Raw genomic sequence first — 27,023 nt, 5'->3', positions numbered from 1 at the left:
GTTAGTTGTCGTTTGTGTTTTTTTCCCCCCTAAGCAGTGTGTAGGTGGGGAGTTAAAAGAATAGAGTACATCTGTGAAAGCACCTAACACAGTGCTTGGCCTGAAGTGAATGGATGTAAATACATCAAATTGAATACTGTATCTCATCCTGGCTACTGCCCTGAGTGTGGAGGTGGATGTATTTCCACACGAGTCTCATGTCAGGCCAAATTATAGTGTAAGGACAATTGCTAGCAGGTGGCTTTGCAGTGGTCTCGCACTGGTGTAGTTTACTTCCTTTTCAGCTACTGCTTTTACTTTATGCAGAACAAATGCATCTTTTGAACTAAGAACTAAGACCTTAAGACCTAAGAACTAAGAAACGTAGAATCAACGTCCCTTCTGTTTGGGTAAGAAATACATAGCCTAGGGAGCAATGCCCTTTTCCATGCAGAGTGTATGTTGATGAAAACTAGATACTGTAATTACCTACTGTAAATATCGAGACTTCTGGTTGTTTTCAGAGACAGAAGAAAATTCGTGACGATCATAAATCCTACTATGCGATTAACACTGTTTATGTCTACGGACAAGAGAAATACTTGTTGGTAAGAAATTCTCTGGCATGTAAAAGATGACTTATTATTAGGTATATTTTTATATGACTTTGAAAACATAATTGGATTTAATTTAATGACTGTATGTAGAACTTTTGTGGGTTTTTTTCTTTCACTTGGTTTATTCATTGGAACTAATTTTAATTCCCTTTATGTGTGTGGTGATTACATGGGTGTAGATATAGGTAAAAATTAATCTATTTGTGTGTTAAACTGTATGTTATTCATAATAGAAAGTAAAACCAACAACAAAAAATAACTTCTTTCTTCCACTTTTATTTTAAAAAAATGTTTTTTCCTCTACCGTTGACTAGAAATTAATATGAACACTTACTGCAGGTGCTTTTGGTAGTTTATCTGTACTCTGAATTGAGTTTTATCTATTTAGCAGGGAGGAGTATAGTTACCAAATGTGTTAGTCTAAAAAAATGGATGAAAGAAGTATATGACTGAAATGCTATGAAATACAGTAGTAAAAGATTATATGTTCTTCTTGGATCCAGTCACATTGTGTTTCAAGCCCTGGTCCACCATTGATTAGCTGGGTGACCTCGGGCAAGTGGCTTATTCTGTCTGAGTCTCAGTTTCTTACTAAGCTAATATGAGGAGCCCCTACCAAATAACAGATACGAGAAAAAGTTCATTTTCTTTCTTTTTCTTTTTGGAAATTGTTTATTCTGCAAGACAGATGATCACATTGAATTTTATACAGTTTTTCCTCTTTATGATAAAAGTTCTTTGTCAGTTTCTTACTAAAATCTTGTTTGTCTCCCGTTCTTTTCCTGTAAGTTTAGTTTTACTTATTGGGTACTCTGTGAATGTAGATGACTGTTACTTTTCCCATTTATTCTTTCACTGTTCTTTGCAAATCGGTATCTTTCATGTCTCTGAATACCCATGCTATAGTAGTGTTTTATTTGGAATATATTGAGTCACTTCTGACCCTGTGCCTCTCCTTCCCCTCACCAAGGCGCACTCTCTTACATAAGCCCGTAGTGCTGGATTTTACTCTTGTTGCATCATTGTCATATTATAGGTTGGATATTTCTTTAGAGGTTTTATAATAAACATTGAAAGAGAGGTAGGCAGTGAAGTTGAACAAAATGACCTTAGTGTAAAGAGTCTTTTGCTCTGTTTTTGTTTTTGCTTTTTTTTTAATTAGGAGGAGAAAAAGGTGATCTGTGGTCTGTTAGAAAGAAAAGAGACTTGGAATCACTCTGAGCTCAGATTTTGGTCTGATGACTTGCTAGATGTGTTACCATAGGCAGTTGACTTACCCTCTGCAGCTTGTCTACTCCATACAGAGAATGCGTGTAAGGGGCCTGCCTGGCACGCATTGGTCACTAACTAAATGTTCCCTTCTGTAAAACCTTAATTACCATTTTGAGTCCACAAAATCAGAAGGCACTTATTTATCTACACTTCCCACCTCTAAAAATAGCCTGAGAAGTTAGGCTTAACTAGTACTTCCTTACTTGGAAGTCAAGCAATAATAGCACATCATGACTTTAAGTGAACATCAATGTTACAATATTAATGTTTCTTATTTCTCTTTTTACAAGTTGCATGATATCTCAGAATCGGAATTTCTAACTGAGGCGGAGATCATTTGTGATGTTGTGTGCCTGGTATATGACGTCAGTAACCCCAAATCCTTTGAATACTGTGCTAGGATTTTTAAGGTTTGTTGTTCTTTTGGTCTATAACTTAGTTTAACTTTGGAATTGTAATGTGATATTTTCTAACCAGGGAGATGCAAGAAAATCACCTGAAGAGCTTTTAAAAATACGTGTATTTGTGCCCTGTCCCTATAGGCTCTGGTTTCATGTTGAGGTGGTAGAATTTGAGACATCTGTATTTGAATAACATTTTTTGCACACGTGACTCTGATGGGCATTCCTATTAAGAGCCTCCACATTAATGGAAGGCCTTCCTGGGTATTAGGAATGCATATGGAGGGGCACCTGGCTGGCTAAGTCAATAGAGCACATAACTCTTGATCTCGGGTTGTGAGTTTGAGCCCCATGTTGAGTGTAGAGATTACTTAAAAATAAAATCTTCAAAAAAAAAAAGGAATGCACTTGGGTTATATATTGCCAGTTATATCCGTAGTAATAAGAACAGGGCGTAACGAGAGGCTTAGGAAGTCCTCAGTCACTTTGAGAGTATCACCAAAATGCAGTAGGAGTAAACAACACATGTATAAAAGAGTTTATTCCAGCATTGTTTTTAATAAAGAAAACAGAACTAGAAATAATCCAGATGTCTAACAATAAAAGGGTGATTTACCAAATTAAGATAAAATAGTGCAGCAGAATATAAAGTAGCTGTTGAAAATAATGATTTTGAATTCTGAAAACATGGAAGATTATTATATATATATTTTTTAATTGCCTTTTTAAAAATAGGTTTTTATTTATTTTTGAGAGAGAGAGATTGAGAGACAGAATGTGAGCTTGGGAGGGGCAGAGAGAGAGAGGGAGACACAGAATCTGAGGCAGGCTCCAGCCTCTGAGCTGTCAGCACAGAGCCCAGCCTGGGGCTTGAACTCACAAACCGCAAGATCATGACCTGAGCTGAAGTCAGACATTTAACTGACTGAGCCACCCAGGTGCCCCTCAGTATTATATTTTTAAATGGCTGTGTCCAGCATGACTACGGCCATAGGAAAGTGTATAAGTGCATGTGCTTAAGGACTAGTAGTATATAAAAAATGAAAATAGTGAAATAATAGAATTGTGAGACAGAAATGTAAGAAATGAAAATAGTATGCTTTAGGATAAGAAGAATTTAGATGGATTTCTCATTTCAGAATATGGTATCTTTTTAATAAAATATATATTTTTTCAAATTATAGTGAACCTGAAGAATTGTTAAGGTTTATATTATAAACCCATTGGTAATTTAACATTATTACCAGTGTTAGGAGAATTGGCCTTGGTCTTATTATGAGAACGCTCTGGACCACTGCCAATCATTGCCTCTTAGTTTACTCTCCCTTTAAAACTATGCTTCGCCTTGCCAGAAATAATTTTTAGTACACATTTAATTAAGTTTAGTAGTTTTTAAAATTTGTCATCTTTTTGATTTTTTATCCCATAGCAACACTTCATGGACAGCAGAATACCTTGCTTAATCATAGCTGCAAAGTCAGACCTGCATGAAGTTAAACAAGACTATAGTATTTCACCTGCTGATTTCTGCAGGAAACACAAAATGCCTCCACCGCAAGCCTTCACTTGCAATACTGCTGATGCACCCAGTAAAGATATCTTTGTTAAGTTGACAACAATGGCCATGTACCCGTAAGTACTTGCTCTGCCATCGTTTTCATGTTGCATGGTTCATAACAACACTGCATGCCATTAGTAGCCATGAAGGTGCAACTTTTGTCGCATCGAAGGTGTTCAGCAACAGAAAGAGACTTTGTAATGAGAAGGTACAAATTTGAGTAAATCCGAGTTTGGTTTGGGTACCATAATAAAATTACATAAGCAGTACTTCTGATAGTATTTGTATATTTTTTGAGCAGGCTGTAACTATCTTCATAAGATAGTACAATAAAACTCAGCCCCCAACCCAGCATTAAAAAATAAAGTATTACTACCATAAAATGGGGTTGACATCATGTTGCTTTAGGCTTTTAAGATATTTCCATATGAACAGAAAGTTCATTTTTAATATTTTTCCATTGATTAATTGACCTTGAGTATTTGAAGGATTCTAAAATATTTTATGAATGTATGTTTAAACTATAGATATGTTTGAGTTCAGAATATAATGTCTTTTTTAAGTGCTGTAAAAAGTAGTTGTAATTGGACTTCCTGCTATATAAATGTTTTACATTAAGTGTCATGATCCATGAATTTTATGTACATTTATTGTATATCTATACATGCATATGCATAAGCACATAACTGTGGACATCTCCATAGCTTACTAACTGCCTCAGAAGTGCATGGTTCTTAATGGTATTCTCCTCAAGTACTGTGTGTGTATAATTCTGTTATGTAACAAGATAGTTTTTCAGGCAGTGCGTTTCTCAGGACTTTAGCTTAATCTATTTATTATTAATTTAGTCTCTAAATTGTTTTTCTAGAAAACTAGGATATAAAGTAGAGTAATAATCAAACATGGTTACAAACTCAAGTCTTTCAGAAGGTGTTAATTTGTGCAGATTTTTCAAATCCAAATCAACTTTACTACTATTCTGTTAACTAATAACGTTTTTAAAAAGGCAGCAAGCCCTTGAAATTCTATTTGTATTGGAAGACAAGTCATTCCTATTACTATAAGATAAACAAAGCCTTATTTATGTTTTGCCTTTACTTTAAAACTCTCGTGTGTGTTATCTACAGAGAGGATCATTACAGAGACACACTCTCCCGAGGCATGGGCAACCCTGATAGAATAGAGAATTTGAGAAAAATCTGGGTCTTTCTAAAAACTGCTTTGTAAGTTACTTTTTCTTTATGGCTTCTGTGGGATTTTGTTGACATTTTCTTATAGGTGACCAGATTTCCTTCCTTGCCAGAATTAACGCTTAGTAATTATCCAGAAACGCACTGCTTGGTCAGGCTTATTGCCTAACTATATATTACAGTGGTGGTTTTTATATTTGTTTCGTTTTACTGTGTAAATGCACTCTGTTAATCTCGTAGATAGCTGTAGTGGTGTTTTTAGCTCTGCATCTTTAAAACATTTTCCTGCAACTTGTGTGCGTGTGTATGTGTGTGTATATGATAAATGTACATACGGGGACACTTGCGTAGATGGTGAATCCCAAACTACTTCTCATGAAGCATCTCCCTGTTGCTAAGCATACTTTGCATCTCTCCTTTTTGGTGGGTGGAGCCTGTGTATGTTGAGGAGTCAGATTATAAAGTAACAGGCGGATTCCAGTATGACAGCTGGCAGCGACTTAGTAGCTTTGAGATGTTCATCATCACAAGTCAGGTTTTTAAAAGGGATGTCTTGAGTCTGGAAGAGTTTTTTTTTTTTTTTTTTTTAAATTAATTCTTGTTTTTCTTCATGTTGGGAATTAGGCATTGTTGGGATGCTGCTAATCTCCACAACCGTGCCACCGTGCGATGTGGTCTCATCAGATTTCACGAGCTCAGCCAAGTCAGATTGGGCCAGTCCTTTGACTGAGAAGCCTTTAAAAAAAAATGTTCAGGTGTTACAGGAAGTGATGGCATTGATTCATCAGGTGGCACTCTTCTGAGCGGGTTCTGTGCCAGTGCCTCTTCAGGGCAATGTGATGGCTTTGTGTGTCTGAGTGGCTCTGACCACTGAGCGGTCATTGAAGACCCCCTACCTTGGTGGTTAGGACCGAGGCGAACTAGGTTGCCCCATGTGCCTGTACCAACTAGTACAACTCCACTCAACCAGAAAGGAGTCTGAAAGTCTCCCTAAATTTCATACGTAAAATCAATTGGACCCATTGTCGATTTTTACATCCTTACCTGGAGTTTCATACTCTCACACTTAGCTGCTGTGTTTTAGTAGCAGATGAAATCAACCCTATATTTTGTTCAAGTGGAAATTTATGAAGCACTTGGTTTCCTTTGGGAGCCAAGGTGCTTGATGAATTAAAGACGATGTTGTTCATATCTCCTCAGGGTTGAATATACTCGTCTTTTGACTCGTTTTGTGTATTTGTCACTCTTCTCCTTCCTGGTTTTCAGGCATGTGTGTATGCTGAGGGAGGAGGAGGAGAAGGGAATGGTTATTTAAATGCTAGCAAACTGTGTCCTTTCGGTGGGTGCTATGGCTTACTCAGTTTTTCTTTTTCTTAATTTACATGAGGGTGCCATCTATTGCTGTGCATATTTATTCCACTGAAACTCTTGTAATAATAATTCCATCCCCCCTCCAAAAAAAGCAAAAGTGTTAGCTAATTGTCTTTAGATTTTTCTCTAGGGAGGGAGGAGGGAGCTATTGCTGTTGATTATATTTTTGGTGAATGTGGAATTCTGCACAACTTTAGCATGCCCCACACTGTCCTTTTCCTTAGTGTTGCTTATGCGTAAATCTTTTTTTTTTTTTTAAGTTGGCACACCCTGACTTGTGCCATATTTGTAAGTAAGAACTCAACTCCTGTCCTTCTGTGTGTTTTCGCAGCCATGCCCGGTTACGCTGTATGTGCACCTGCAACAGGTGTACATTTTGCATCTGTCAGAACTTCCTCAACTCAGACTTGCTGCAATCTGTAAAGAACAAAATCTTCACTGCAGTTCTTAACAGGTTCTTAACTTTATTTACTGGGTACCAGGCATTCTGTTAAAATACAAAAGAAAAAAACAAGTTGATAACTATTTATTATATATCTACTCACTACAAAGACCATAAGCCAACTGATGCCCAACTAACTTCCACTAAAATAATTCTCACTGGGGTGACAACGTTTTGAGGGAACTTAGAAGATTTTGGATTTCTTTTTCATGAAAGAAGTTAAAGTATTTTTCTTAGTAGAGGATAATATGTGTAGAGAGATTAAAATCTTTTGGTTGAGAGTTGTAGAATCAGATTAGGATTTTTGCGGTAAGGAGCAGACCCATTGATTCCAAATGTTATGTATGTTACGCTCAACTAATATAACTTAATTAAAACCATACTAATGAGAGCAGTGTCTTGGGTTTAAAATAATATTCTCTCTTATAAGTACCTGGGATGTTTATTTGAAAGAGTATGGCTTCTGGAAATGAGGATAACAGCCAACTTTAAGGATTCAAAGGAATATTATGGGAAAGAAAAAAGGATCTGTAGTTTTTGAAAAGGTCTTTATCATTGAGCCCAAAACACGAAGTATGCCTAGAAAGTAATATGCATTTTAAAAAGGAAAGAAAAACAAAAATATAGGATATTGACATTCCCTCAAAGCAATGAACTTGGAAGGTTATATTCTTATTCTGGTCATGCTTCCATTGTTCAAATTGGCATTTTGTGAATATTTAAAAGCCTGTGTACTATTAATTTGTATCTGCTGTAAATTTTTATGTCCAAAGATGACTGTTTTGAAATTGGCATTCACCTGTCCTTGGGAGCTGGGCTTGATTAAGACAGATGATGAAGCTAAACAGATTTTGGCTTGAAATGGGTCCTTTCTCTAGTTTACTGCTGGACTCCCAATGAAGGCTAGGCTCCGATGGTACCAAATGAGTAGGATAGTTTGTGTCCACTAGCAAAAATAGTAGATGTGGCTGTGAAACAGTGAGACTGTATTTTATGTGAGTCAGAAACTGATTTTGAAGGCATTCTAAAAAGAATTTCGATGATATTTGGAGCACTAGCCGCCCTGGAATAAGAATGCAGCCATCTCAGGTGACTGCTTTGAAGGGACCGCCACACTAATTCAGTGGTAAAGTTCTGCCTCTGTCCTTTGAATGGCTTCCTGTGAAGTAATGACACAGATTCTCTCATGAAGACTGAGAAAATACTAGGCTAGTTCAAACCAAACAACATTCAGGAGCTCCGGTGTTAGAAATGGTAGAGTTGAAGAGATTCCAGAATTCATCTGGCCTAACCTCCCATTAGAATGCCTTCCTGAAAGCCTTCCCGTGGAGAGTACTGCTTATCTGCTGGTGGCTTTCCTCATTGGAGACGGTTTTGCTTTTGCTTTTGCCTTTGCTTTTTAATTTTATTTTTTAACTAAAATGATTTCCCTATAACTTTCTCTCCTTTAGTTTTAGTTCTGCCCTTTAGAACAACATACGACTATTCTACTCCCTCTTCAACATAACAGTCCTTCAGACATTTGAAGACGGCCATCATGTCTCCCCTAATTTTCTCTTCTCCAGGTAGAACATCCCCATTTCTTTCAGCCTTTTTCTTAAATTAGATGGTTTAGTGACCTCATCAGTCCCGGTTATTCTCATCTGAAAGCCCTTTATAGGTTTTCAGAGTTCCTCTTAAAAGAGGTGCCACTGAGAGTGGAGAGCAGTGCCTCGGTGTGATGGGGCTGGTCCAGAAGAGCGGGCAGGCCTCGTCCACAGTGAGGACAGCACCAGCCCACTGCACGAAGTAACTTTTTTAGCAGCCCCATCCCGTTGTTGATGCATACTAGTCTTGCGGTTCATTGAAATCAGGTTTTTTAAATACAAAGTACTATTGAGGCAATGTCCCCTCCTCTCTAATTGTGTATTTTACATTTTTAGTTGACTCTTTGAATCTAAACACAGATACGTATGTATCTCTATTAAATGTCACATTCTTCTTTTTGATCCATTTGTTCTAGCTCAGTCATTTCAAACATTATTTTTGTCATTTGTCCCATTATATTTCTCTCTCGGCATTGTGTTATTTGCAAATTCGGTAGATATGTCTTATCTTTCAAGTTACTGATAAACAATAATGTTGAATACCCAGAGCTTGGAGAGAGAGAGGGCACCACAGCCCGCCTGCCCAAAAGTACCCCACCGGAGAGCTGTTTTGCCACCGACATGGATTCAGAATTTTCGGGGAAAGACTGTTCTGTAAATTAAAAATATTTTACTATCCAGTCCATGTTTTATCTTACTATCTTACAAGAAATTTCATGGAGGGCTTTTTTGAAGTCAATATGTAATTTCTACCACATGCCCCTGATCTACCAGTGTAGTAATTTTATCTAAATAGGAAGTGACATCTATTTGGTGTCTTGTTCTTGGTGAATCCACCTTGGCTCCTAATAATTGCTAATCACAAACCATCTATTTTTTTTTTTTTTTATCCTAGAAGATCTCGAGTGTCCATAATTGCAGATTGATTCACTGTCTGCATCTTTAGTGACAGCTTTATTATTAGGTCGATTTAATCAGCTTCCAAACGAAATAGGTCGGGTGTATATTAACGGATGAGGTTGTTCATAGTAAATTACTCTGTACAATGATCTTTGAAGAGAAATCGGTACATTTTGTCATATCTATTTATAAACTAGAAGTAACTTAATGGTAATGTCAGCATATATCACTGACAACTAGTAACCAAGAAGGGAAAAAATGAAAAAGAGAAAGAGGAAAACCAGTGTACCTTTCAGAGAACTCCTTCCCGATTCCTGGGAGTGTTTTGGAATTTTATGGAAGTGCAGTGGACATTTAGGACTTCTGTATTGAAGTTTCTCTTAGTTACAAAAGGATGTAGGTAAGGTAGGTAGGGGTACAGGCCCAAAACTTAAGTGCCTGCCCGGTCTGGAGAGGGGATGTAAACGAACAAAGGTGACCAAATATAAGAAGGAAGAGAGGCGGGGACTGTGACCAGTTGCGGCTGACAGAGACTGCCGCACCCAGCTGGGGCCGTTCGTGGCTGTCCAGGCCGGGTGTGCCAGGTCTCGTGGTTCTGTGGGACACCAGAAATCAGGATTTTTATGTGAAATTTCCTGCTCTTCAAATAACGGCAATTAAATTGAAATCTTTAAAAGTACTAATCAGAACAAAGCAAGCTTATAGGCCACCAGCTTGCAACCTCAGTCTTAAGCTACAGCCAGGCAAGAAAAAGGAAAAACGTACACCCAGGGAATGAAAATGGCTCTTCTGAAAACGTTATGGGGCCACCTCCTTTCTCTCCCATCTCTCAGGTCATGGCAACCTTTGGTGGTTGGTCACAATCGGTACATCACTCTAGATCTATCTTAAAGCTATTAAAGCAAGAGGAAGATTGGTTGGTTGGATAAAAGTCATTTAAGAATTTTTCACTGTAATTCAAGAGGTAGGAGTGTCACTCACCACTAAGCCTTCAGTCTTTGGTTTCAGAGATCTCCCATGTCTCGTGTTTGGTTTAGAACTCTAAGAGAGTAGCTTTGACATTTTTATTTAAGCAAAGAGTTTCGTTACATGTCTGCAAAGAAATTAATAGACAAATACTGGTACATACGTGTTAGTCTCAAACGAATGCCTTGTTTTAGTGTGCTTGTAAACATGTTGCTTGCTGAAACAGAAATCACTTCCAGAAATAGTCCATGCTTGAGGCCACATTCTCCCTTCACCTGCCCCTGCCCCTGTGATTGATTCATTCAAATACTTAAGTACCTGCTTTAGATAGAATCCTCTGTGAGCTGGGGCAGAATATAAAGATGAAGATAGGGATCTGCCTTTAAGTAAATATTATGTTATTAAAAATTTTTCCTTACAGTTTGGTTATGTTTTCAATAAGCTTAGTCCCTTATGCCATTAAAGGAATTGCTCTGTAGCCTCCTCATGAGAGGACTGATATTCAGGCAGTTCCCACAGATTCATTTCTGAAATTAGCCATTTTTCCCTAGCTGTCTTTGGCTCCCCCCCCCTTTTTTTTTTTTTGAGCTTATTTACTGACACTACATTATTTTAAGTAGAAAGTAGTGAGAAACTTTTTTCTTCTCAATGTAATCGAATATATATATTTTTCAAGATGTGAGAAAAGTGTTAAACTATTTATTGATATATAACTTTGTTCTTTGCTAATTATGGTCTCACCCTTGTGATCCGGATAGGTTTATGTTTTCCTTTAGAGGAATTTCAGAATAACTGGAATTACTTGAATTTAAGTACATTTGGAAGATGATTAACATCTGGTCAGATGATTTTACTCTTTGGCAGTGCTTTCATTTCAAAGAGTGTAAATTATGGTACTGGTAAAATACACCTTCTGATTATATTTTAATTTTTAACTACCTTTTTAATCTGAAAGTGTTAAAATGATTATATAGGAGTGAGCTGGATTGTTGGTTTGAACTACCCAGGATTTTAGTTACTAAATATTTATTATTCTGACTTCAGAAGAGTCCTACTTTGCATGAGGATGTTACTATACTGTAGTGTGCTGTGATCTTTAATTTGTCCTTTCCTTTAGGTGTTCAGTTTGTATGTCTGTGTCACTTAGTCATTTTTTTTAACTTCTCTCAATGACTGTCCCAGCTAGAATTCTGTATGTAATGCTCCCACTTCTCCTATCCTATACTGTAATCAGAATTGTTTATTTTATAATTTATTATTTTGGTGCAATTTTCTTTGATACGTATTTTGCTTTTAGGATCTCTTTCATCCCATTTTATTATTTGAATTAGCCACATAAATTATTTGTTCATGTTACTTTTTAAGTTTAGTAGCAGCATTTTACTTTAGCAACCAAGTACATAGTTCACAGTGAGGATTTACAGAGACCCAAAGGTATGATGGAAAGTCATTGTACCCATTGCATTCTTTACCCTGGATTTTAATGCATTTTTAAAATTCGGTATATGTGGTATTTATTTTAAGCCATTTATTAATGAAATTTGCCCATATTGCTTTAATAATCACCTAAGTTGCCCCTTAATGTTATAGAGATTCTGTTGGGAACATAAGATTTTTTAGGATATTATGTTACAGTAAACTATTGGATACCAAGTCTGTCTCAGCTTCATATGAGACCTCTGTGTCCTTGTATCAAGGTCCCAAAAGGCTTTTCTTTTAATTAGGATACATATTCTTATGTTGAAAATTATACAAGAGCTTATGTTATAGATTTTCATTAAGTAAGCCTCTGCTTCTACATGTAACACTTTTTTTGCTATTTTGTTAGAATACTAAAGGATGCCACCAGGTGGAGTTTGCCTATTCCGATCTTTAAGTATCAGTAGTTAACATATAGATAGTATGTGTTTCCCATGTATCTACAATCATCTATAAATTTTGGTTCTTCTAATGCTTGGTGAAGCATTCTTGACATTGATGCACACTTACACGTCCTTACTTACATGTATGTTAGGCATGCTCAGTTAACAGCTTTCTTAGGATTTGTGTTGCGGTTCATCTTTGTTGGATGCTATATTTTAACTACTTCACCTATTTTGAGAAATATATTTTTAAAAGATTTCATGCCTACTAGTTCAGTTAGAAGAATTGCCATTATTAAAATTATTATTAGGAGTGATGGCATTATTAGAAAGAGTGTAAAAAATACTTCAGGCAGAACAAACAAACAAGAAAACATTGAGAGGGAATAAAAGCAGAGAGGCCCAGAAGACTTTAAAAGGGAAAGTGAAATATTTATTTTGTTTATTTTTATTATTTTTTTTTAGATTTTTTTAAAAATTTTTTATTTCTAGGAGAGAGAGAGAGAGGGAGAGAGAGAGACAGCGTGAGCAGGGGAGGGTCAGAGAGAGAGGGAGTCACAGACTCTGAAACAGACTCCAGGCTCTGAGCTGGCAGTCAGCACAGAGCCTGACGCGGGGCTCGAACCCACGAACTGCGAGATCATGACCTGAGCAAAAGTCAGACGCTCAACCGACTAAGCCACCCGGGCGCCCCTATTTTGTTTATTTTTAATGTTTATTTTTGAGAGAGAGAGAAAGAGAGCAAGTGAGCTCGGGGGAGGGGCAGAGAGAGAGGGAGACACAGAATCTGAAGCAGGCTCCAGGCTCTGAGCTGTCAGCACAGAGCCCGACGCGGGGCTCAAACTCAAAGACCGTGAGATCATGACCTGAGCTGAAGTCAGATACTTAGCTGATTAAACCACCCAGGCACCCCCAAAAGTGAAATATTTAAAAGCAGAACACTTAACTATAGTTTGGTGACCTTGGTACAGTTTTCAGTTTTAGATACGTAATTGCAACTAGGAAAAAGCTATATGTGGTATCTCTGACCCCTAGTAACTAGGTTACACACATTATAATCATATAGGCTGTTTCAAAGTATTAAAAATTCATATTTGAGATATGTAAGTGGATAGAATTATAAAATTAGAAGTACATTAATATTAGTGTATTTGTACACCGCTGAGTTGGGTTTGGAAAGGATCGGATGGTGAGAGGAGAAGAACAGAAACTAGGAAATTCACATTTATTTCTGAAAAGTTGTATGGGAGGGCTGATAAGTGCCTGGGTGGAACTATTTTTCCCCACAAATCTAGTGCTGCTGCTCTTGAGTGTGTTCTATTGAACTTTTCCTTCCTCCTCACAATAGCCTGCAGTCTCAGAGAAGGTTAATTGATATCTGGACCTTTCTGAATTCTCCCCTTTCCTTAAATTCTAATTTTTGCAGACTTTTAAGTCCATGCAATAGAGTTTTTATGCCCCAGATATAAAGTTCCGTGATACGTTGTAAAAAACAATATTAAAAATACCCTTTTTGGGAATAGCTAGAATGGATTTAATTCCATTGAACCCTTTAGAATTTGATTATTTTGTTCCTAAGTATTTTAGCTGATGACATTCCTTTTATGATTGGTTAAATACATTGAACCAATAAAGATTTCCCCTCATGTTTTTATATATGCCGTAAATTGCAGAGTGAATCAAAAGTATCTTGTATGCCTTCTTTAAGGAATTCTGTGCAAAGATACATAGGAATTTTGGTCATTCTGTTATATGCCTTATGTGACTGTTCACACAAACATCTTTCAATTTAAATCGTTATTGCCTAAAGTTTGAAACCTTTCCTCCTCTCTGCCTTATTAAGTATCAGTGCCTGGCTGGCTCAGTCAGTGGAGTGTGTGACTCTTGATCTCAGGGCTATGAGTTCAAGCCCCACAATGGGTGTGGAGCCTACTTAAAAAAAAAAAAAAAAAAAAAAGGTAGCACGTGTCATCTGAGTAACATATGGGCCCTCAGCACTTCTAAGCAGAAAGCCAGCATCCAATATGCAGGAATTTTCCACCTAAGAAGCTCTGACAAGCTTCAAGTGATTAACTAAGGCTATATTCTAGAAGGAGATACTGCTGAACTAAATTATTCAACGTAGAGAAGGAAAATGTGATTCTGGTATATCAATAGGTTTAAAAAGAAATCTTTATATACACATATGCACTGAATGTGCCCTGTAATACTCATTTTTGGGAAGTCTCTCTTCAGGAAACTACTAAAAATGGAGAAGAATCTTATATGGAAGTATATTGATCACCAGTTATAGTCACCAGGAAATGGAGTTGGCCACACACAGGAATGGAGTATAATAAAGCTGTCTAAAATGATGTTTCTGGAATTTATGAAAAAGCCCTTACATAATAGTAAATTTTTAAAGGATATAAAAGTATATAAATCATACACATTGTATTTGTAGCTATGTAAGAAACACATAGAAAAAATAAGAAAATACTCAAAATTTTAATTAGTTGCTTCAAGTGATCAGACTCCAAGTGATTTTTTTTTCTTTTTCTTTTCCTCATACCTTATCATGAGCATATATTACATTTTTGACAGTAAAAAAAAACACCAAACTTTAAAAAGTATGCCATTAGATATTATAATTTATTCTAAGATGATATTTTATGTGAGTCATTTTGAAAGAATTACATTTTTGAATTATGGAAGAATTATTTTTGCTTGAGTTTAGAAATGAACTAGGAGGCAGCTTTATGAAACTGTACTCCGTTTCTGCTTGAGACCTGAAATGACAACCATGGCCCAGTGCTTCTGCTCCTGGAATATAATTAAGACCTCCACACTGTTCTCTAGTCAGGTGCTGTCAGTCAGCTAAGCAATGACAATTGTGCCATCCGTTACAAATGCTTTCTCCTATATGGAGAGCCTGGTTAGTGCAGCTGCTAAAAGCACATGCTAAAGGCATAAAATAGGTGTCTAAAGTAGCTTTTCATGCCTAAAAATGTCTTCAGTAACCACTATAACATTGATCGAGTCATTGGAGTATATTTTATGAGTCAATAGTTGCCTTAAGTTTTAAACTAGCTATATCTAGAGCATGTGTCTAAATTGGTCATCATATATGAGTATGAACTGCTGTTGTGCCTGTTGAAGGCTATACTATAGCTGGGGGGATATAATAATTACTGTCTGACGTGCAGTAAAGTCAGAATATATTATGTCACGAATGGTAGGGAATACTTTCTTAAAATACAACAAAAGGAGCTGTGTGAAAGAGTTCATACTTGAAGGATGTGTATAAGAAATCATGTTGACTAATGATTTTAATGTGATGACAACTAGCTTTAATCCTAACCCCTCTCTCGCCCAAATTAAAAAATGAATGTAAAAAAATTTTGTTTTGTAATCCTCAATCAATAAAGATGAATAAAAATCACAGAGAGAGCAAAGCTGAAGCCGAACCTTTAACGCACTTTTAGCCAGCGTTCTCACTTTAAGTTCTATGTATTCCTATTGATTCGGAATTTTAAGCTTTGAAACCCTCATCGTAGGATTATTACAGTCTAGGAGTTTGCATGTTGGACTCCGTTTTTTACAGGTGTATGTTTGCAGTTGGTGGTAGTCTGCAGTTAGAAGCATCGGTACATTTCATGACTAATAGTTGTTACCCTCATTTGAATGAATACTCATGGTCACCACATATTGTCAGGTACTGCTTAGGGTTGGTTTCAAGGGCAGCTTTTAGTGTTTTGGATCTACCAAGACCAGCCTCTAATGGATATATACATAATGTATGTAACAGCCATAGGTTTCCTTACCTGGTACATGAGTGTTTTTAAAAAGTACACATAGATTTTTTTTTTAAGTTTGGCAGTTTGTTACAGAATACATTTATTTAAATACAGAAAGCACGAGATGCATCATATTAGGGTGGCAACTCCATTTTTGTGTGAGATGTTTAATTAAGAGATGTTATTTTCAGTCCCCACTTTTGTGAGCTCTGCTGTGAACTGCAAACTGTGTGCATGTGTATATAAAAGGTTAAGAGCCCGGGTAGCTGAGTGGGGCGCCATGCTGTTAGCAGACGACGAAGGCAGTATTACTCACCAGGTGCACGCCGTCAGCTCCGTAGAAGATTCCATCTTCATGGAGTCATCTCATGGTCCACTTTTTCTTGAAGCCAGGTAACAATTCCCCCAACCAGTGGTCTAGGTAGAGTTTTTCCAACTGGAAAAACTGAAACCGAATGATTTTCTTCCCTAACTTAATTAATTAAACATTGCCTGTTGGAACTCACAAGGTGGAATGAACCTGTGTTATCACTTTGCTTTGTAAAATAATACTTATGTCAGCAGTGATTTTTATTTTTATTTTTTAGGAACTGGGGAGGATAAGAAATGGGAGTGCTGTGTGTTGTGTTGACATGGTGATAAGCATGGAGCACTCTGGCTTGTGTTATAGACTTGTTTGTATGGATGCGCAGATCGTATTTTGTGATAACTAACCTGATGGTTGCTCTTGGACTGTTGCTGAGGCAAAGTAGTTTTGTACAATTGATATTCTTGGCCCTTAACTCTTTTGGATATGTCAATGTCTTGGTCTTTTAATGATGTCTGACTTTTGCTTCAATCTGTTTGTTTCACGTAGTTGTAAAAATAACCTAGACAGCCGCCCTAGGCTCTTAATTCTACAAATTTTCTGTATCTCAGTTGTGTTCATTTAACTCAGACTTCAGCGATACTTGAATAAAATATTCCAGCCTTTGCTTTAAAGCTTTATCCTCTCTATGGTAAGCTGTCATACTTGAGACCCTTGAGGGCGCTTAGCAGTGTTATTAACTGAGCATGCTCACAAACTCAGTTTGTGGTACAGGCTGTCCCTGTTCTTGTCATGCATAACACGGCTTCTTTTCTACCATTTACCCTTCAGTCCATCATGTTTCATTATGTCCTTTAGTTGGTATCATTGTCACTGCCTGTCTGACTGATATCAGGGTTGTTTTTGTTGTTGGTTTTTTTTTAATTTTCTTTATTTAATCAGCAGTAACCACATTAATGTGAGCTGGCAAATCTTCCCCATCCCCTTTGGGATTTTTTTGGTAAATTTTTATGGGGCTCGGTGTTCCCAAAGTTGATTTTAAGCATTGCTCTTAGAAAAGTATTGTCACTTGTCGCTTAACTGCTTACAAGATAGCTTTCGATTCCCGGGGATGGGAGATTGTATATTTATATTAAGTCCCATGAAATTGACTCTCAAAACTGTGAGATCTCAGTTTTACCTCTCATTTTGAAGGACCGTGGTGGTGTTAAAAAGTGGTAGGTTGATTCGTCTATGTTCTCCATTTCCCGTGTGAAGAAAACAGAAAATTTTAGATGTTTGTTACTCCCAGATAGTAGCTAATTGTAAAGACATCTGTCTTTATCAGTGTCTACATTGTATCTTAAGATAATGATTATGTAAGCAATGTACACGTGGCTGTATTGATAAATGATTTTGGTAAGCATTACTATATGCAATTAGCCTGACAAGTGTGCTAATACTTCCCTAAAAGTAGACTGTTCATATAATTGGTATTTGCATACTAATCACGTTTTGAACATTAATTATATTTTCTAACTACAGGCACGTGACTCAAGCTGACCTCAAGAGCTCCACGTTTTGGCTTCGAGCAAGTTTTGGTGCTACTGTTTTTGCAGTTTTGGGTTTTGCAATGTACAGAGCATTGTTGAAACAGCGATGATTAAAAAAAAATACTGGCCCCACCAAAACAAATACTTTTATGTATTTATGTATGCTTTAAATTCTGCTAGAAATATTGAGATATTTATACATGCAGAGTTACTTTATTAATATTTGTAATTCATGCATAAGAGTATTTTAATGATAGTTATAACTGCAGTATTGGCTAGCAATGGAAAGAAACAGCCTAACGGCCAAACTAAAATGGCTAGATTTCAGAGGCCAAAAGGGAATATTTTGTAAATAATGTACATATTCAGGCAAGATATGGTCTCCCACACTGAATTCTAGAAATGACATTTCTAGACATTTCTACGTGGTATCGTTTGTGTTCGGTTGGCTCCCTCTCCTAGGTCTAAGTCAGCTCAGAGATTGTATTTACTCATGGATCACTTATTTATTTCACGTTTTACTTGGAATGATCCTCTGGGTTCTTCAAAGAACACAAGGCACAGCTGGCCATTTTCTCTCCATTTTAAAAACAGACGAGTCATCTGTGTCAGCTTACACCTCTCCTTCAGACCCTCATGGTAGGCCAGCCTCGAAGCCGTCGTGCGGCCTAGAAAATTGCAAAGCTGAGTGTCGAAGTGCTTCTTTAAGGAAGGAGTGAGTTCACGGCAGTTAGCAGAGGCGTTGCCTATATGATTATGTTGCTTCCTTTGTCTGTATGTTGAATTTTATAGCCCTTTCAATCAAATGAGAAAAAAAGATTTGTATATTATCAATGTTTTTAGTTTAAATAAACCGTGACCATTCCTACGACTGAACTTCCTCCCAGAGCGTACGTCCTTCTCTGATGGCCGTGCCGTCTAGTGTGCCGCAGGAGCTGCCTGTCACTCAGTGCCCCGCTCCGGCCAGGCTAGCCGAGAAGCAGCACTTTTTTAAGTGGTAAAGTAAATCTAACGAATATCAACGCTCATGATAAACCTATTTTTTTCCATCATCGACCTTTTCAAGTATTTAAATAAATAACTGCTGTGTACCGTGATCTTGAAGTTTTTTTGTCTCACAGAGTAAATCTTTCTGTACAGACATGGATGCAGTCCTCTGGTGTTCGTCTTTCTCACCTTGAAAATTACTCTTCGTTCACGAAGACAATACTCGCTAGGAAAGAAGACAAGTATGATTTGTATTATATGAGAGGACGTCTGTTTTAAAGTTGTAGGCGAATCTGTTCCCCAAGAAGGCCGGTGGTTTTCCCCCGCACCTGCCTAACTAATGTGGTTTCTGCTGTGACCTCCATGTTTATCTGCTCCCCTGACATGGATTCTTCCACTCTTTGCTGCTCTGCTGAACGTTTTCTCTAAACATCACACTCCCTGAGCAGCTGGTAACAGCATAGTGTACTGGCTATACACTCGTAAGATAACATGTGCCATATTTAGCTGTGTACTTCACTGTCTCCCCCACCCCCACCCTTCATTTCCATTCAAAATTTGAGGAAAGGAGGGGCACCTGGGTGGCTCTGTCGGCTGAGCGCCGACTCTTGATTTCAGCTCAGGTCACGATCTCATGGTTTGTGAGTTCAAGCCCTGAGCCAGGCTCCATGCTGACGGCATGGAGTCTGCTTGGGATGTCTCTCTCCCTCCTTGTGTCCCTCCCTGGCTTGCTCTTGCTCTGTCTCTCAAAAAATAAAATAAACATTACAAAATTAAACAAAAAAATTTGAGGAAAGGAAAAATTAAGCAAAAATCTAGTGACTCTCATTTTCATTTTCTTAGTCTCCTATTTACCAAATACATTTTCATCAGTTACACAGCTTCCAATGACCCTTCTTTCCTCCCAAGTTCTTCCCTGTTGAGACTGAAATATTATTTTAAATGGATACGCCTTATGGATTGATGTGTTTGTGAGACACAGAGGAAAGAAGGTAGTTTGCCAGGATGTGAGAAGTGATGTTTATATATTTGGGCTTTTCTCTCTTCAACTTTTCATGTGACGCTTAAGTGTCTGAGTGACAAGGGGGCCCGCAGGCCCCCTGTCTCACCTGTTGTTGCCACGGGTCTCCCCCTCGGGGCCTCCAGCCTCCCTGTGCTGCCGGCAGGGCCGGTGCAGGGCACTGCTCACTGGTTTCTCCTCCGGAACGACCAGCTCATGCACACATTTCCTCCATTTCACGTTCACTTTAGAAAACTGGTCAACGTGGGGAAGTGTGTGAGTAGATGTAAGAGTGTACTCTCAGAAGACGTAAGCTAGAAGAGCACTAAGGGAAAAAGGAAAATAAGAGCTTGAGGAGTCAATTTCTTTCACTTTGCACCAACTGCATTGCCTCTTAAAGGGCTGCTTGCTGCAGTAGTTTAATAAGTGGAGAGGCAGTCATGTGAAGGGACATCACTGTGACGGTTTGTAGTCCTGGAGCCTTACCTAGCACATCAAGGAGCTGTTGCTTCTTTATTTTACTTTTTGGTGTCTGCTTTTGAGAGAGACACAGAGCATGAGTGCGGGCGGGGCAGAGAGAGACAGAATCCAAAGCCGGCTCTGGGCTCTGAGCTGTCAGCACAGAGCCCGACGCGGGGCTCGAACTCAGGAAGCACAAGATCATGACCCGAGCCGAAGTCGGACGCTAAACCAGCTGAGCCACCCAGGCGCCCCTTGGGTCTGTTGCTTTTGCCATTCACGTCTTTCTCTTTCACATTTGACCGAAAGAACGAGTCCTGTCCCATATTGTTGGAGCTCATAAATGCCGCAGTAGGAGTGGGTTCTGACGTTAGGAGTTGGGAGGCACCTAGCAGCCTGTGAAAGAAGTAGGAGGGCTGTGGCTATCTGTGTGTCTGTACAGCACCCGTCAGGGGAAGGCAGCAAGGAGGAGGCCCGTTCATGAGCCAGCCCTGAATGAGATGACCTGAAGAAAGGCAGCTGTATAAGGAATAGGCAGGGGGTAAAGAGGTAAGTGCTCAAACACAGTGTAGAGCACAAATCTTTCCTATTTATGCTCATTTAGAAAAATGAGCACGTGACCTGGTTGTCATTAACGCATGTATTTGCCAATTTAACAGTCCGTGTGTTTTTAACAAGCGGATTGGGGACTAGATACTTTTTGCGAAATAGGACATCAAGATGCTGAATTTATTTAATGTCTATGGCATGAGAGTGCTCCACGCAGGTCGCCTGACCATTCCCAAAACCCCGGTCCCCAGATTTCACAGCCCCAGGATCCCACTTGTTAACACCTCCAAGCTTCTAAGTAATTCATTTTAACTCCATTTATCCAAAGTCCATCAGTGAGAAGGAATGTCTCTTAACATGTTTGAACCTCGGCTCTATGGAAGCCTCGACCTGTGAGTATCACAGTCAACAAATTTCACATTCCTTTAGTGCGGCCCGAGTTCTGAAACCTGCGTGGCACGCACAAACTGTTCAGACCCTTCTCCCCAGCTGTTTTTGGTTCAGAAAGTATGGACGTGTTTACCAGAAAGCAAGATTTTGACATCATCAGGAAACACTTCCTGACTTCATAGCACCTTTCTGGTTCCTGGATGTATTTTCCAATGGTAGTGGTTTGCTCTGTAAGATGTTACCTTCTTTGTTCAGACCGTGGCGGAAGTCAGGGGGCTCGAGGGGCCGTCATTCGTTCCAGGTTCGAAAGCTGTATGTCAGATGCACACTCCCAAGGAGGCACTGCCAGTACTATCTTTATCCATTGAAAAATCGAAATTCCACATGATCGCTTTTTCCGCTTTCCGGATTTTCCTATTCATGGTTTACATTTAAGTCTTTTATAATCAAATAACCCATGGAAGTTTTAGTAGAATGATGCGGTTATAAATGTTGTAGTGTAACTTATGGGTCACAAACGTTTTCTTTTTTCTTTCGTTTTTTAATGTTTTATTTATTTTTGAGAGAGAGAGAGGAAGCCTGAGTAGGGGAGGGTCAGAGAGAGAGGGAGACACAATCTGAAACAGGCCCCAGGCTCTGAGCTGGCTGTCAGCACAGAGCCCGACACAGGCCTCAAACCACCAACCGTACGATCATGACCTGAGCTGAAGTCGGATGCTTAACTGAGCCACCCAGGCACCCCCAAACTTTTTCCATAAAGGGACAGATAGTACGTGTTTGAGACTTCTGCCGCCCCTGTGCTCCATCATAGCAAGAAAGCAGCCACAGACAAAACAAATGAGCATGACTGGCTTCTAATAAATCTTGATCGGCACGAAAATTTGAATTTCGTATCATTTTCATTTGTCACAAAATATTTTCATTTTTTAAAATTATATGAAAATGTGGACCTTCTCTCAGTTCAAGGGCCATACCAAAACCGGCTGAGGGCCAGATCTGACCGATGCTGCGTAACTGAGGAAAGTGCAGTAGTAAATGCATGACAGCTTTTATTAGTGGTTAAGAAAATGTACCTGATTGTTTTAGAACTTGAAAAGCTATAGTATCAGGAAGAACTTCAGAGTATTGTAGGAGGTGTTTAATGTGTTCCACTTCTGCCATTAGCGTTGTTCAGCACCTGGTGCTCCGGCCGAACTGGGCTCACCTCACCTCGGAGGGCAGTGTGGCCTCGGCAGGTGCAGAGAACGTCAGTTTCCCTTGCTCTGAGCACTCACCTGGAGCTATTCCTTTGGTACTTTATCCGCGTTAGTTTTCCTTTGTGCGGTTGTGTGATTGGCACACCTGGAAGGTCAAAGAGTAACACAAGGGGGTTTAGTTTGGATTCTGGTTTTCTGGGGGATCTACCAGTTGACAGCGTGATGATACTTTTCTCATTTCTTTAAATGTTAACGTCAAAATTTCAGAGCGCAAATAGACGAAAATATCACCTGCCCAACTCTATACTTTTATAAACTGAGCACAGAAGTTAGAAGCGACTCATTCAGAGCCACAGCATCACTCTGTGCGTGAGCTACAACTGGAGTGCAGGTGTCCAGACTCCCAGTTCAGTGCTCTTCCCACTGGAGGAGCCGGCCCTAGACACCATGACTTGATGTTCCACCTTTATGAATTTGCAGTATGTTCGGTTTTAAAAACGGCCTACGAAGAAAGAAAAAAAAAAAACAGAGTTTTGACATTTCTATTACTAAGAAGGGTTAAAGATGGCAAAGCGAATTTTCTGGAAGGCTTTCAGTCCCTCTGAGGCGTTTTGCCTTCATTTCTGGTAGCTGTCACCAGGTAATTGATGGTGTCTATTTACAGGAGCGCAGGCTTGGTGGTTAGGTTTATTTCAGGGAGAGATAACTGAGGGAAGTAGGGCTGTAGCTTTTTTTTCTTTTAATTAAAACAATTTTTTTTTGTTGTTTAGTTTATTCTGAGGGCGTGCGAGCCAGGGAGAGACAGAGAATGAATCCCAAGCAGGCTCCGTGCTGCCAGCACAGAGCCCAACACGAGGCTCGATCTCACAAACTGAGATCATGACCTGAGCCAAAATCAAGAATTGGATGCTCAACCAACCGAGCCACCCGGGTGCCCCTTTATTTTTTTAGTTTAAATATGCTCCACACCCAGTGTGGAGCTTGGACTCGCCACCCTGAGATTAAGAGTTACTTGCCCTACCAACTGAGCCATCCAGGTGCCCCATCACCACTCTTTTAAAAGCACTGTTTATAATTTTTGTTTAATATTTTTTAATGTTTTATTTATTTCTGAGAGAGAGAGAGAGACAGCGTGAGCAGGGGAGGGTCAGAGAAAGGGGGAGACACAGAATCTGAAACAGGCTCCAGGCTCTGAGCTGTCAGCAAAGAGCCCGACGTGGGACTCGAACCCAAGAACCGCGAGATCATGACCTGAGCCGAAGTCGGACACTTACCGAATGAGCCACCCAGGTGTCCCAGGTTTTGTTTAACATTCTTAAACTTAATTTTGAAAAGATACTCTCTCTTTTTGTTTATAAGTAGAAAAGTACCTCTGAACAGAAACTCTGCTGGAGGGGAAAACTCCTAGAATAATGTTTGTCGCTGATTTAACTCTTCTTCCCTCGGCTTCTCTAATCTGCCTCTGGGACTTCTGTAATTCCAGCCTCCTGCACCCTAGCCACCTCTGGGTACTGTCTAGACCCTGAGCGGCTCAGTGTGTTATTCTTTTTCCCGATTCCCTCTCAGATCTCTTCCTTTCCCCCCAAGATTCTCAAAGTGTGGTCACAGTGCTCGGCGACTTGGAAGGAAGAGATTTCAGGCCCCACCCCAGACCTACTGACCTGGAAACATGGCGGTGGGGGTCAGCAAAGCGCCCCCACCCTGGGATTCTGGTGCATATGCTGCAGTTTGGGAACCGCGGCACTGGACACGGGGGAGGGCAAAGTAGTTCAGTACTCAGACTTTGCCTTCAAAAGGTGATAATGTTCCTCTTGGATAACTGAGTTAACAGTGGTTAAAATTATTTTCCAGCAGAGTAATTAAATTAGGCAATACGTGCTTAAAAAGCGCACTCTAGGGGCGCCTGGGTGGCTTAGTCGGTTAAGCGTCCGACTTTCGCTTAGGTCATGATCTCGCGGTTCATGGGTTCGAGCCCTGCGTCGGGGTCTGTGCTGACTGCCAGCTCAGAGCCTGGAGCCTCTTTCGGTCTGTGACTCCCTCTCTCTCTGACCCTCCCCTGCTCACGCTGTCTCTCTCTCTCCTAGAAATAAATAAAACATAAAAAAAAAAAAAATTAAAAAAAAAATTTAGCGCACTCTAATGTCTTTCCTTTCCTCTCGTGATGAAATTGAAACCTTAACGTGGTGGACAGGGCCCTGCAAACCTGGCCCAGACCTTGTTTGTCCCCACATTCGCACTGTCACCTCTCACTACTCTAGTCAAAGACACCTTTCAGCTCTAACCACGCTCACTGTGTGTTGGGCTCTTTGCAGGTGCTTCCTCTAAAACGCTGTCCTCCCAGCTCCATATCCTGGTGGGAGGGTCAAGGCCAGGCCGCCAGTGTCCAGGAGCTCAGTCTTGGTGTGTAGGACGCATCTGTCCACTTCATCGCCCTGTTCGCAGCATGGACCCCTGCCCTCACCTGTGTTTTGTCCAGACCCTGTCTCTTCTAACCTCTCAAGAGACCCCGTTAAAGGGTTTAAGCAGGTATTAGACAGGCCTTGGCAAATTGCCCTTTCCCCTGTTACGGAGGAACTGAACCCGGAGTAGCTGACCCATCTCTGTCCTGCCCAGCCGTGCCCGAGTCCCAGATCTTTGCCCCACTTGCTGTCCCTGCCTACTCTCAGGGTACCCAGGGGGGTACATGTCTGTCTCCTGTGTCTAACTTAAGTTTCTTGACTTAAACCCTTTCGTGAGAAGCAGCTTTACTCGGTGACTGCCGCCCTTGTGAAGACACCGGCTAGCAGCTCTAGCCACTAACTGACCTCGTAGCGGTGTTGGGAATTCACTGGGTGCAGGAGTATAAAAGCACGGCCTTAAGAGGGAAGGCCTTGAGTTTGAATCCCAACTCTGCCACGTCCATTGCGCAAAGTACTCGACTTTTCTCGTTCTGTTTCCCTCTCCATAAAACGTTAGGATCGTTGGGCACATTCACTGAGATCTGTCCCTGGTTATGTCGCCTTCCTCTTTCCCCAGGAGAATAGGAGAGCTGCGTCCCCACAGCAAGCACCGCTGGGTGGCGAGGGTCTGGTCCTCCTAGACTGGAGCAGAGCTGAACCATTGCATCTGGGAGAGCACCAGAGGCCTAGGTGACAGCCAATTTGCGTGTGTGCGTATCTGAGAAATGTCTTGATTCGGTCGTCTTGAGTACTGGGCCTAATAAAATGTCCCTTAACCCCCTATTGCCTGGGCAGCCGGCACAAATAGCTGAATTTCCTAACTTTCTGGCTACTTTCTCTTTTTCAGTCTCACTTGGCTGTTCGATCTCTGCTGAACAAGGGCCTGTCCTGAGCTTTCTTCCCCTGTCTATACTCCGTCCCTAGGTGATCTCATGGAGTTCCTTGAACTGTTTTTTTCTTAACGTTCTATGTCAAAACGATTTGAGACATCTTTACAAGTTGCAAAAAGAATAACAGAGTTTGCCTGTTCTGGTCATTTCCTATAAGCAGAGACATGTAATAGGTGGTCTTTTGTGACTGGCTCTCTTCATGTAGCATAATGTTTTCAAGGTTCCTCCGCCCTGCGTTGTGACGCCTACCAGTACTTCATTCCCCCTTTTTTGGCTGAGTGATATTTCATTGTACGGATATACCACATTTTGTTTATATTGTCTGCTGAAACATTTGGATTGTTTTTACTTATTTTTAAGTTTAAATATTTTTGTTTTCTTTCAGTAAACTCTACGCTCAGTACGGTGCTTGAACTCAACAACCCCAACATCCGTGCACCCCTTCATTTTTTGACTAGAATGAATAATGCTCCTATGAACATTTGTGTACAAGTTTTTGTGAGGATCTCTGTTTTCACATTTCACTGGGGCACGTACCTGGGAGTGGAATTGCTGGCCATCTGTAACTCCGATTTATTATTCTGAGGAACTGCCAGTTTTCCAAAGTGGCTGCACCGTTTTGCCTTCACCCCAGCAATATATGAGGGTTCCAGTTTCTGTGTATCCCCGATTTGGGCATTGAGAGTGTCTTCATGTTGGCTCGCGGATCCTTTCAACATGCACCCGTTATATTCTTTGTGCTCCTTACTTTCTGGCTTCATAAGATGTTCCAGGCAGCTTATGTACTTCTTTACTCCCTTGGCATCCTTCTGTACTTTCCCCGGTCCTAGTCCAGACACCATAAATGTCCCCAAGGAACCCTGGTTCCTTTGATTGGAGATATGTTTAGAAACCAAGATCTGGCAGTTAGGTGTAGCTCATTGCTGCTAGCAGCTCCTTGACTTTAAAATGAACCCCCCCAGTTGGTATTACCATCCCTAACCTCCTTCCAGAAATCCACACTCCTGTTCCCAATTTCCTGCTTGTTCCCTCTTGGATATCTAAAGCACCTTCAGCAGAGCCCTTGATATCCAGCACTAACTGCCCCCTTCCCGCTTTCCGCATTTTAGCAGACTACGCCATCATCTACGTAGTTGCCCGAGGTAGAAATCTTAAAGTTCTCCTCTGCTCCCCACCACCCATGCAGTCCATCAACAAGTCCTGTTGGCTCTACTTTCAAAACTTGTATCTGTCCACTTCCTCGACATCCACTACTACCACCCAAGTCTGGGCCACATGACTTTCCACGAGGACTAAATAATGCAAGTGAACTGCTAACAGTTGGTTTCCTACTTTGATTCTTTCCTTCTCAAATC

The 27,023-nt window shown here is 40.0% G+C and overlaps 1 protein-coding gene across 5 annotated transcripts in view; it reads left to right on the top strand.

Annotated features, from left to right (window-relative positions):
* The window catches only part of RHOT1 (ras homolog family member T1), a 62,661-nt gene extending 43,805 nt beyond the window's left edge, over window positions 1-18,856 (top strand). The window contains exons 16-22 of one of the 5 annotated variants that reach the window (XR_005531839.1): window positions 504-587; window positions 2,159-2,278; window positions 3,699-3,901; window positions 4,955-5,050; window positions 6,720-6,842; window positions 8,282-8,395; window positions 17,752-17,798. Coding sequence is in view for 4 of the 5 variants with exons in the window: in XM_039252726.1 (XP_039108657.1) it covers window positions 504-587; window positions 2,159-2,278; window positions 3,699-3,901; window positions 4,955-5,050; window positions 6,720-6,842; window positions 17,752-17,869 (744 nt within the window). In the remaining variant the exon portion in view is untranslated. Of the gene's footprint in view, window positions 1-503; window positions 588-2,158; window positions 2,279-3,698; window positions 3,902-4,954; window positions 5,051-6,719; window positions 6,843-8,281; window positions 8,396-17,751 lie in introns of all 5 variants that reach the window. The other 4 variants (XM_039252726.1, XM_039252745.1, XM_039252734.1 and 1 more) reach the window with 4 other exon arrangements.
* The last annotated feature ends 8,167 nt before the right edge of the window (window positions 18,857-27,023 follow it).

Source organism: Hyaena hyaena, unplaced genomic scaffold (genome assembly GCF_003009895.1).
Source record: "Hyaena hyaena isolate Hyena2069 unplaced genomic scaffold, ASM300989v1 scaffold_10, whole genome shotgun sequence".
Taxonomy (NCBI): Eukaryota; Metazoa; Chordata; class Mammalia; order Carnivora; family Hyaenidae; genus Hyaena; species Hyaena hyaena.
This window is presented reverse-complemented; position numbering and strand designations above follow the sequence as displayed.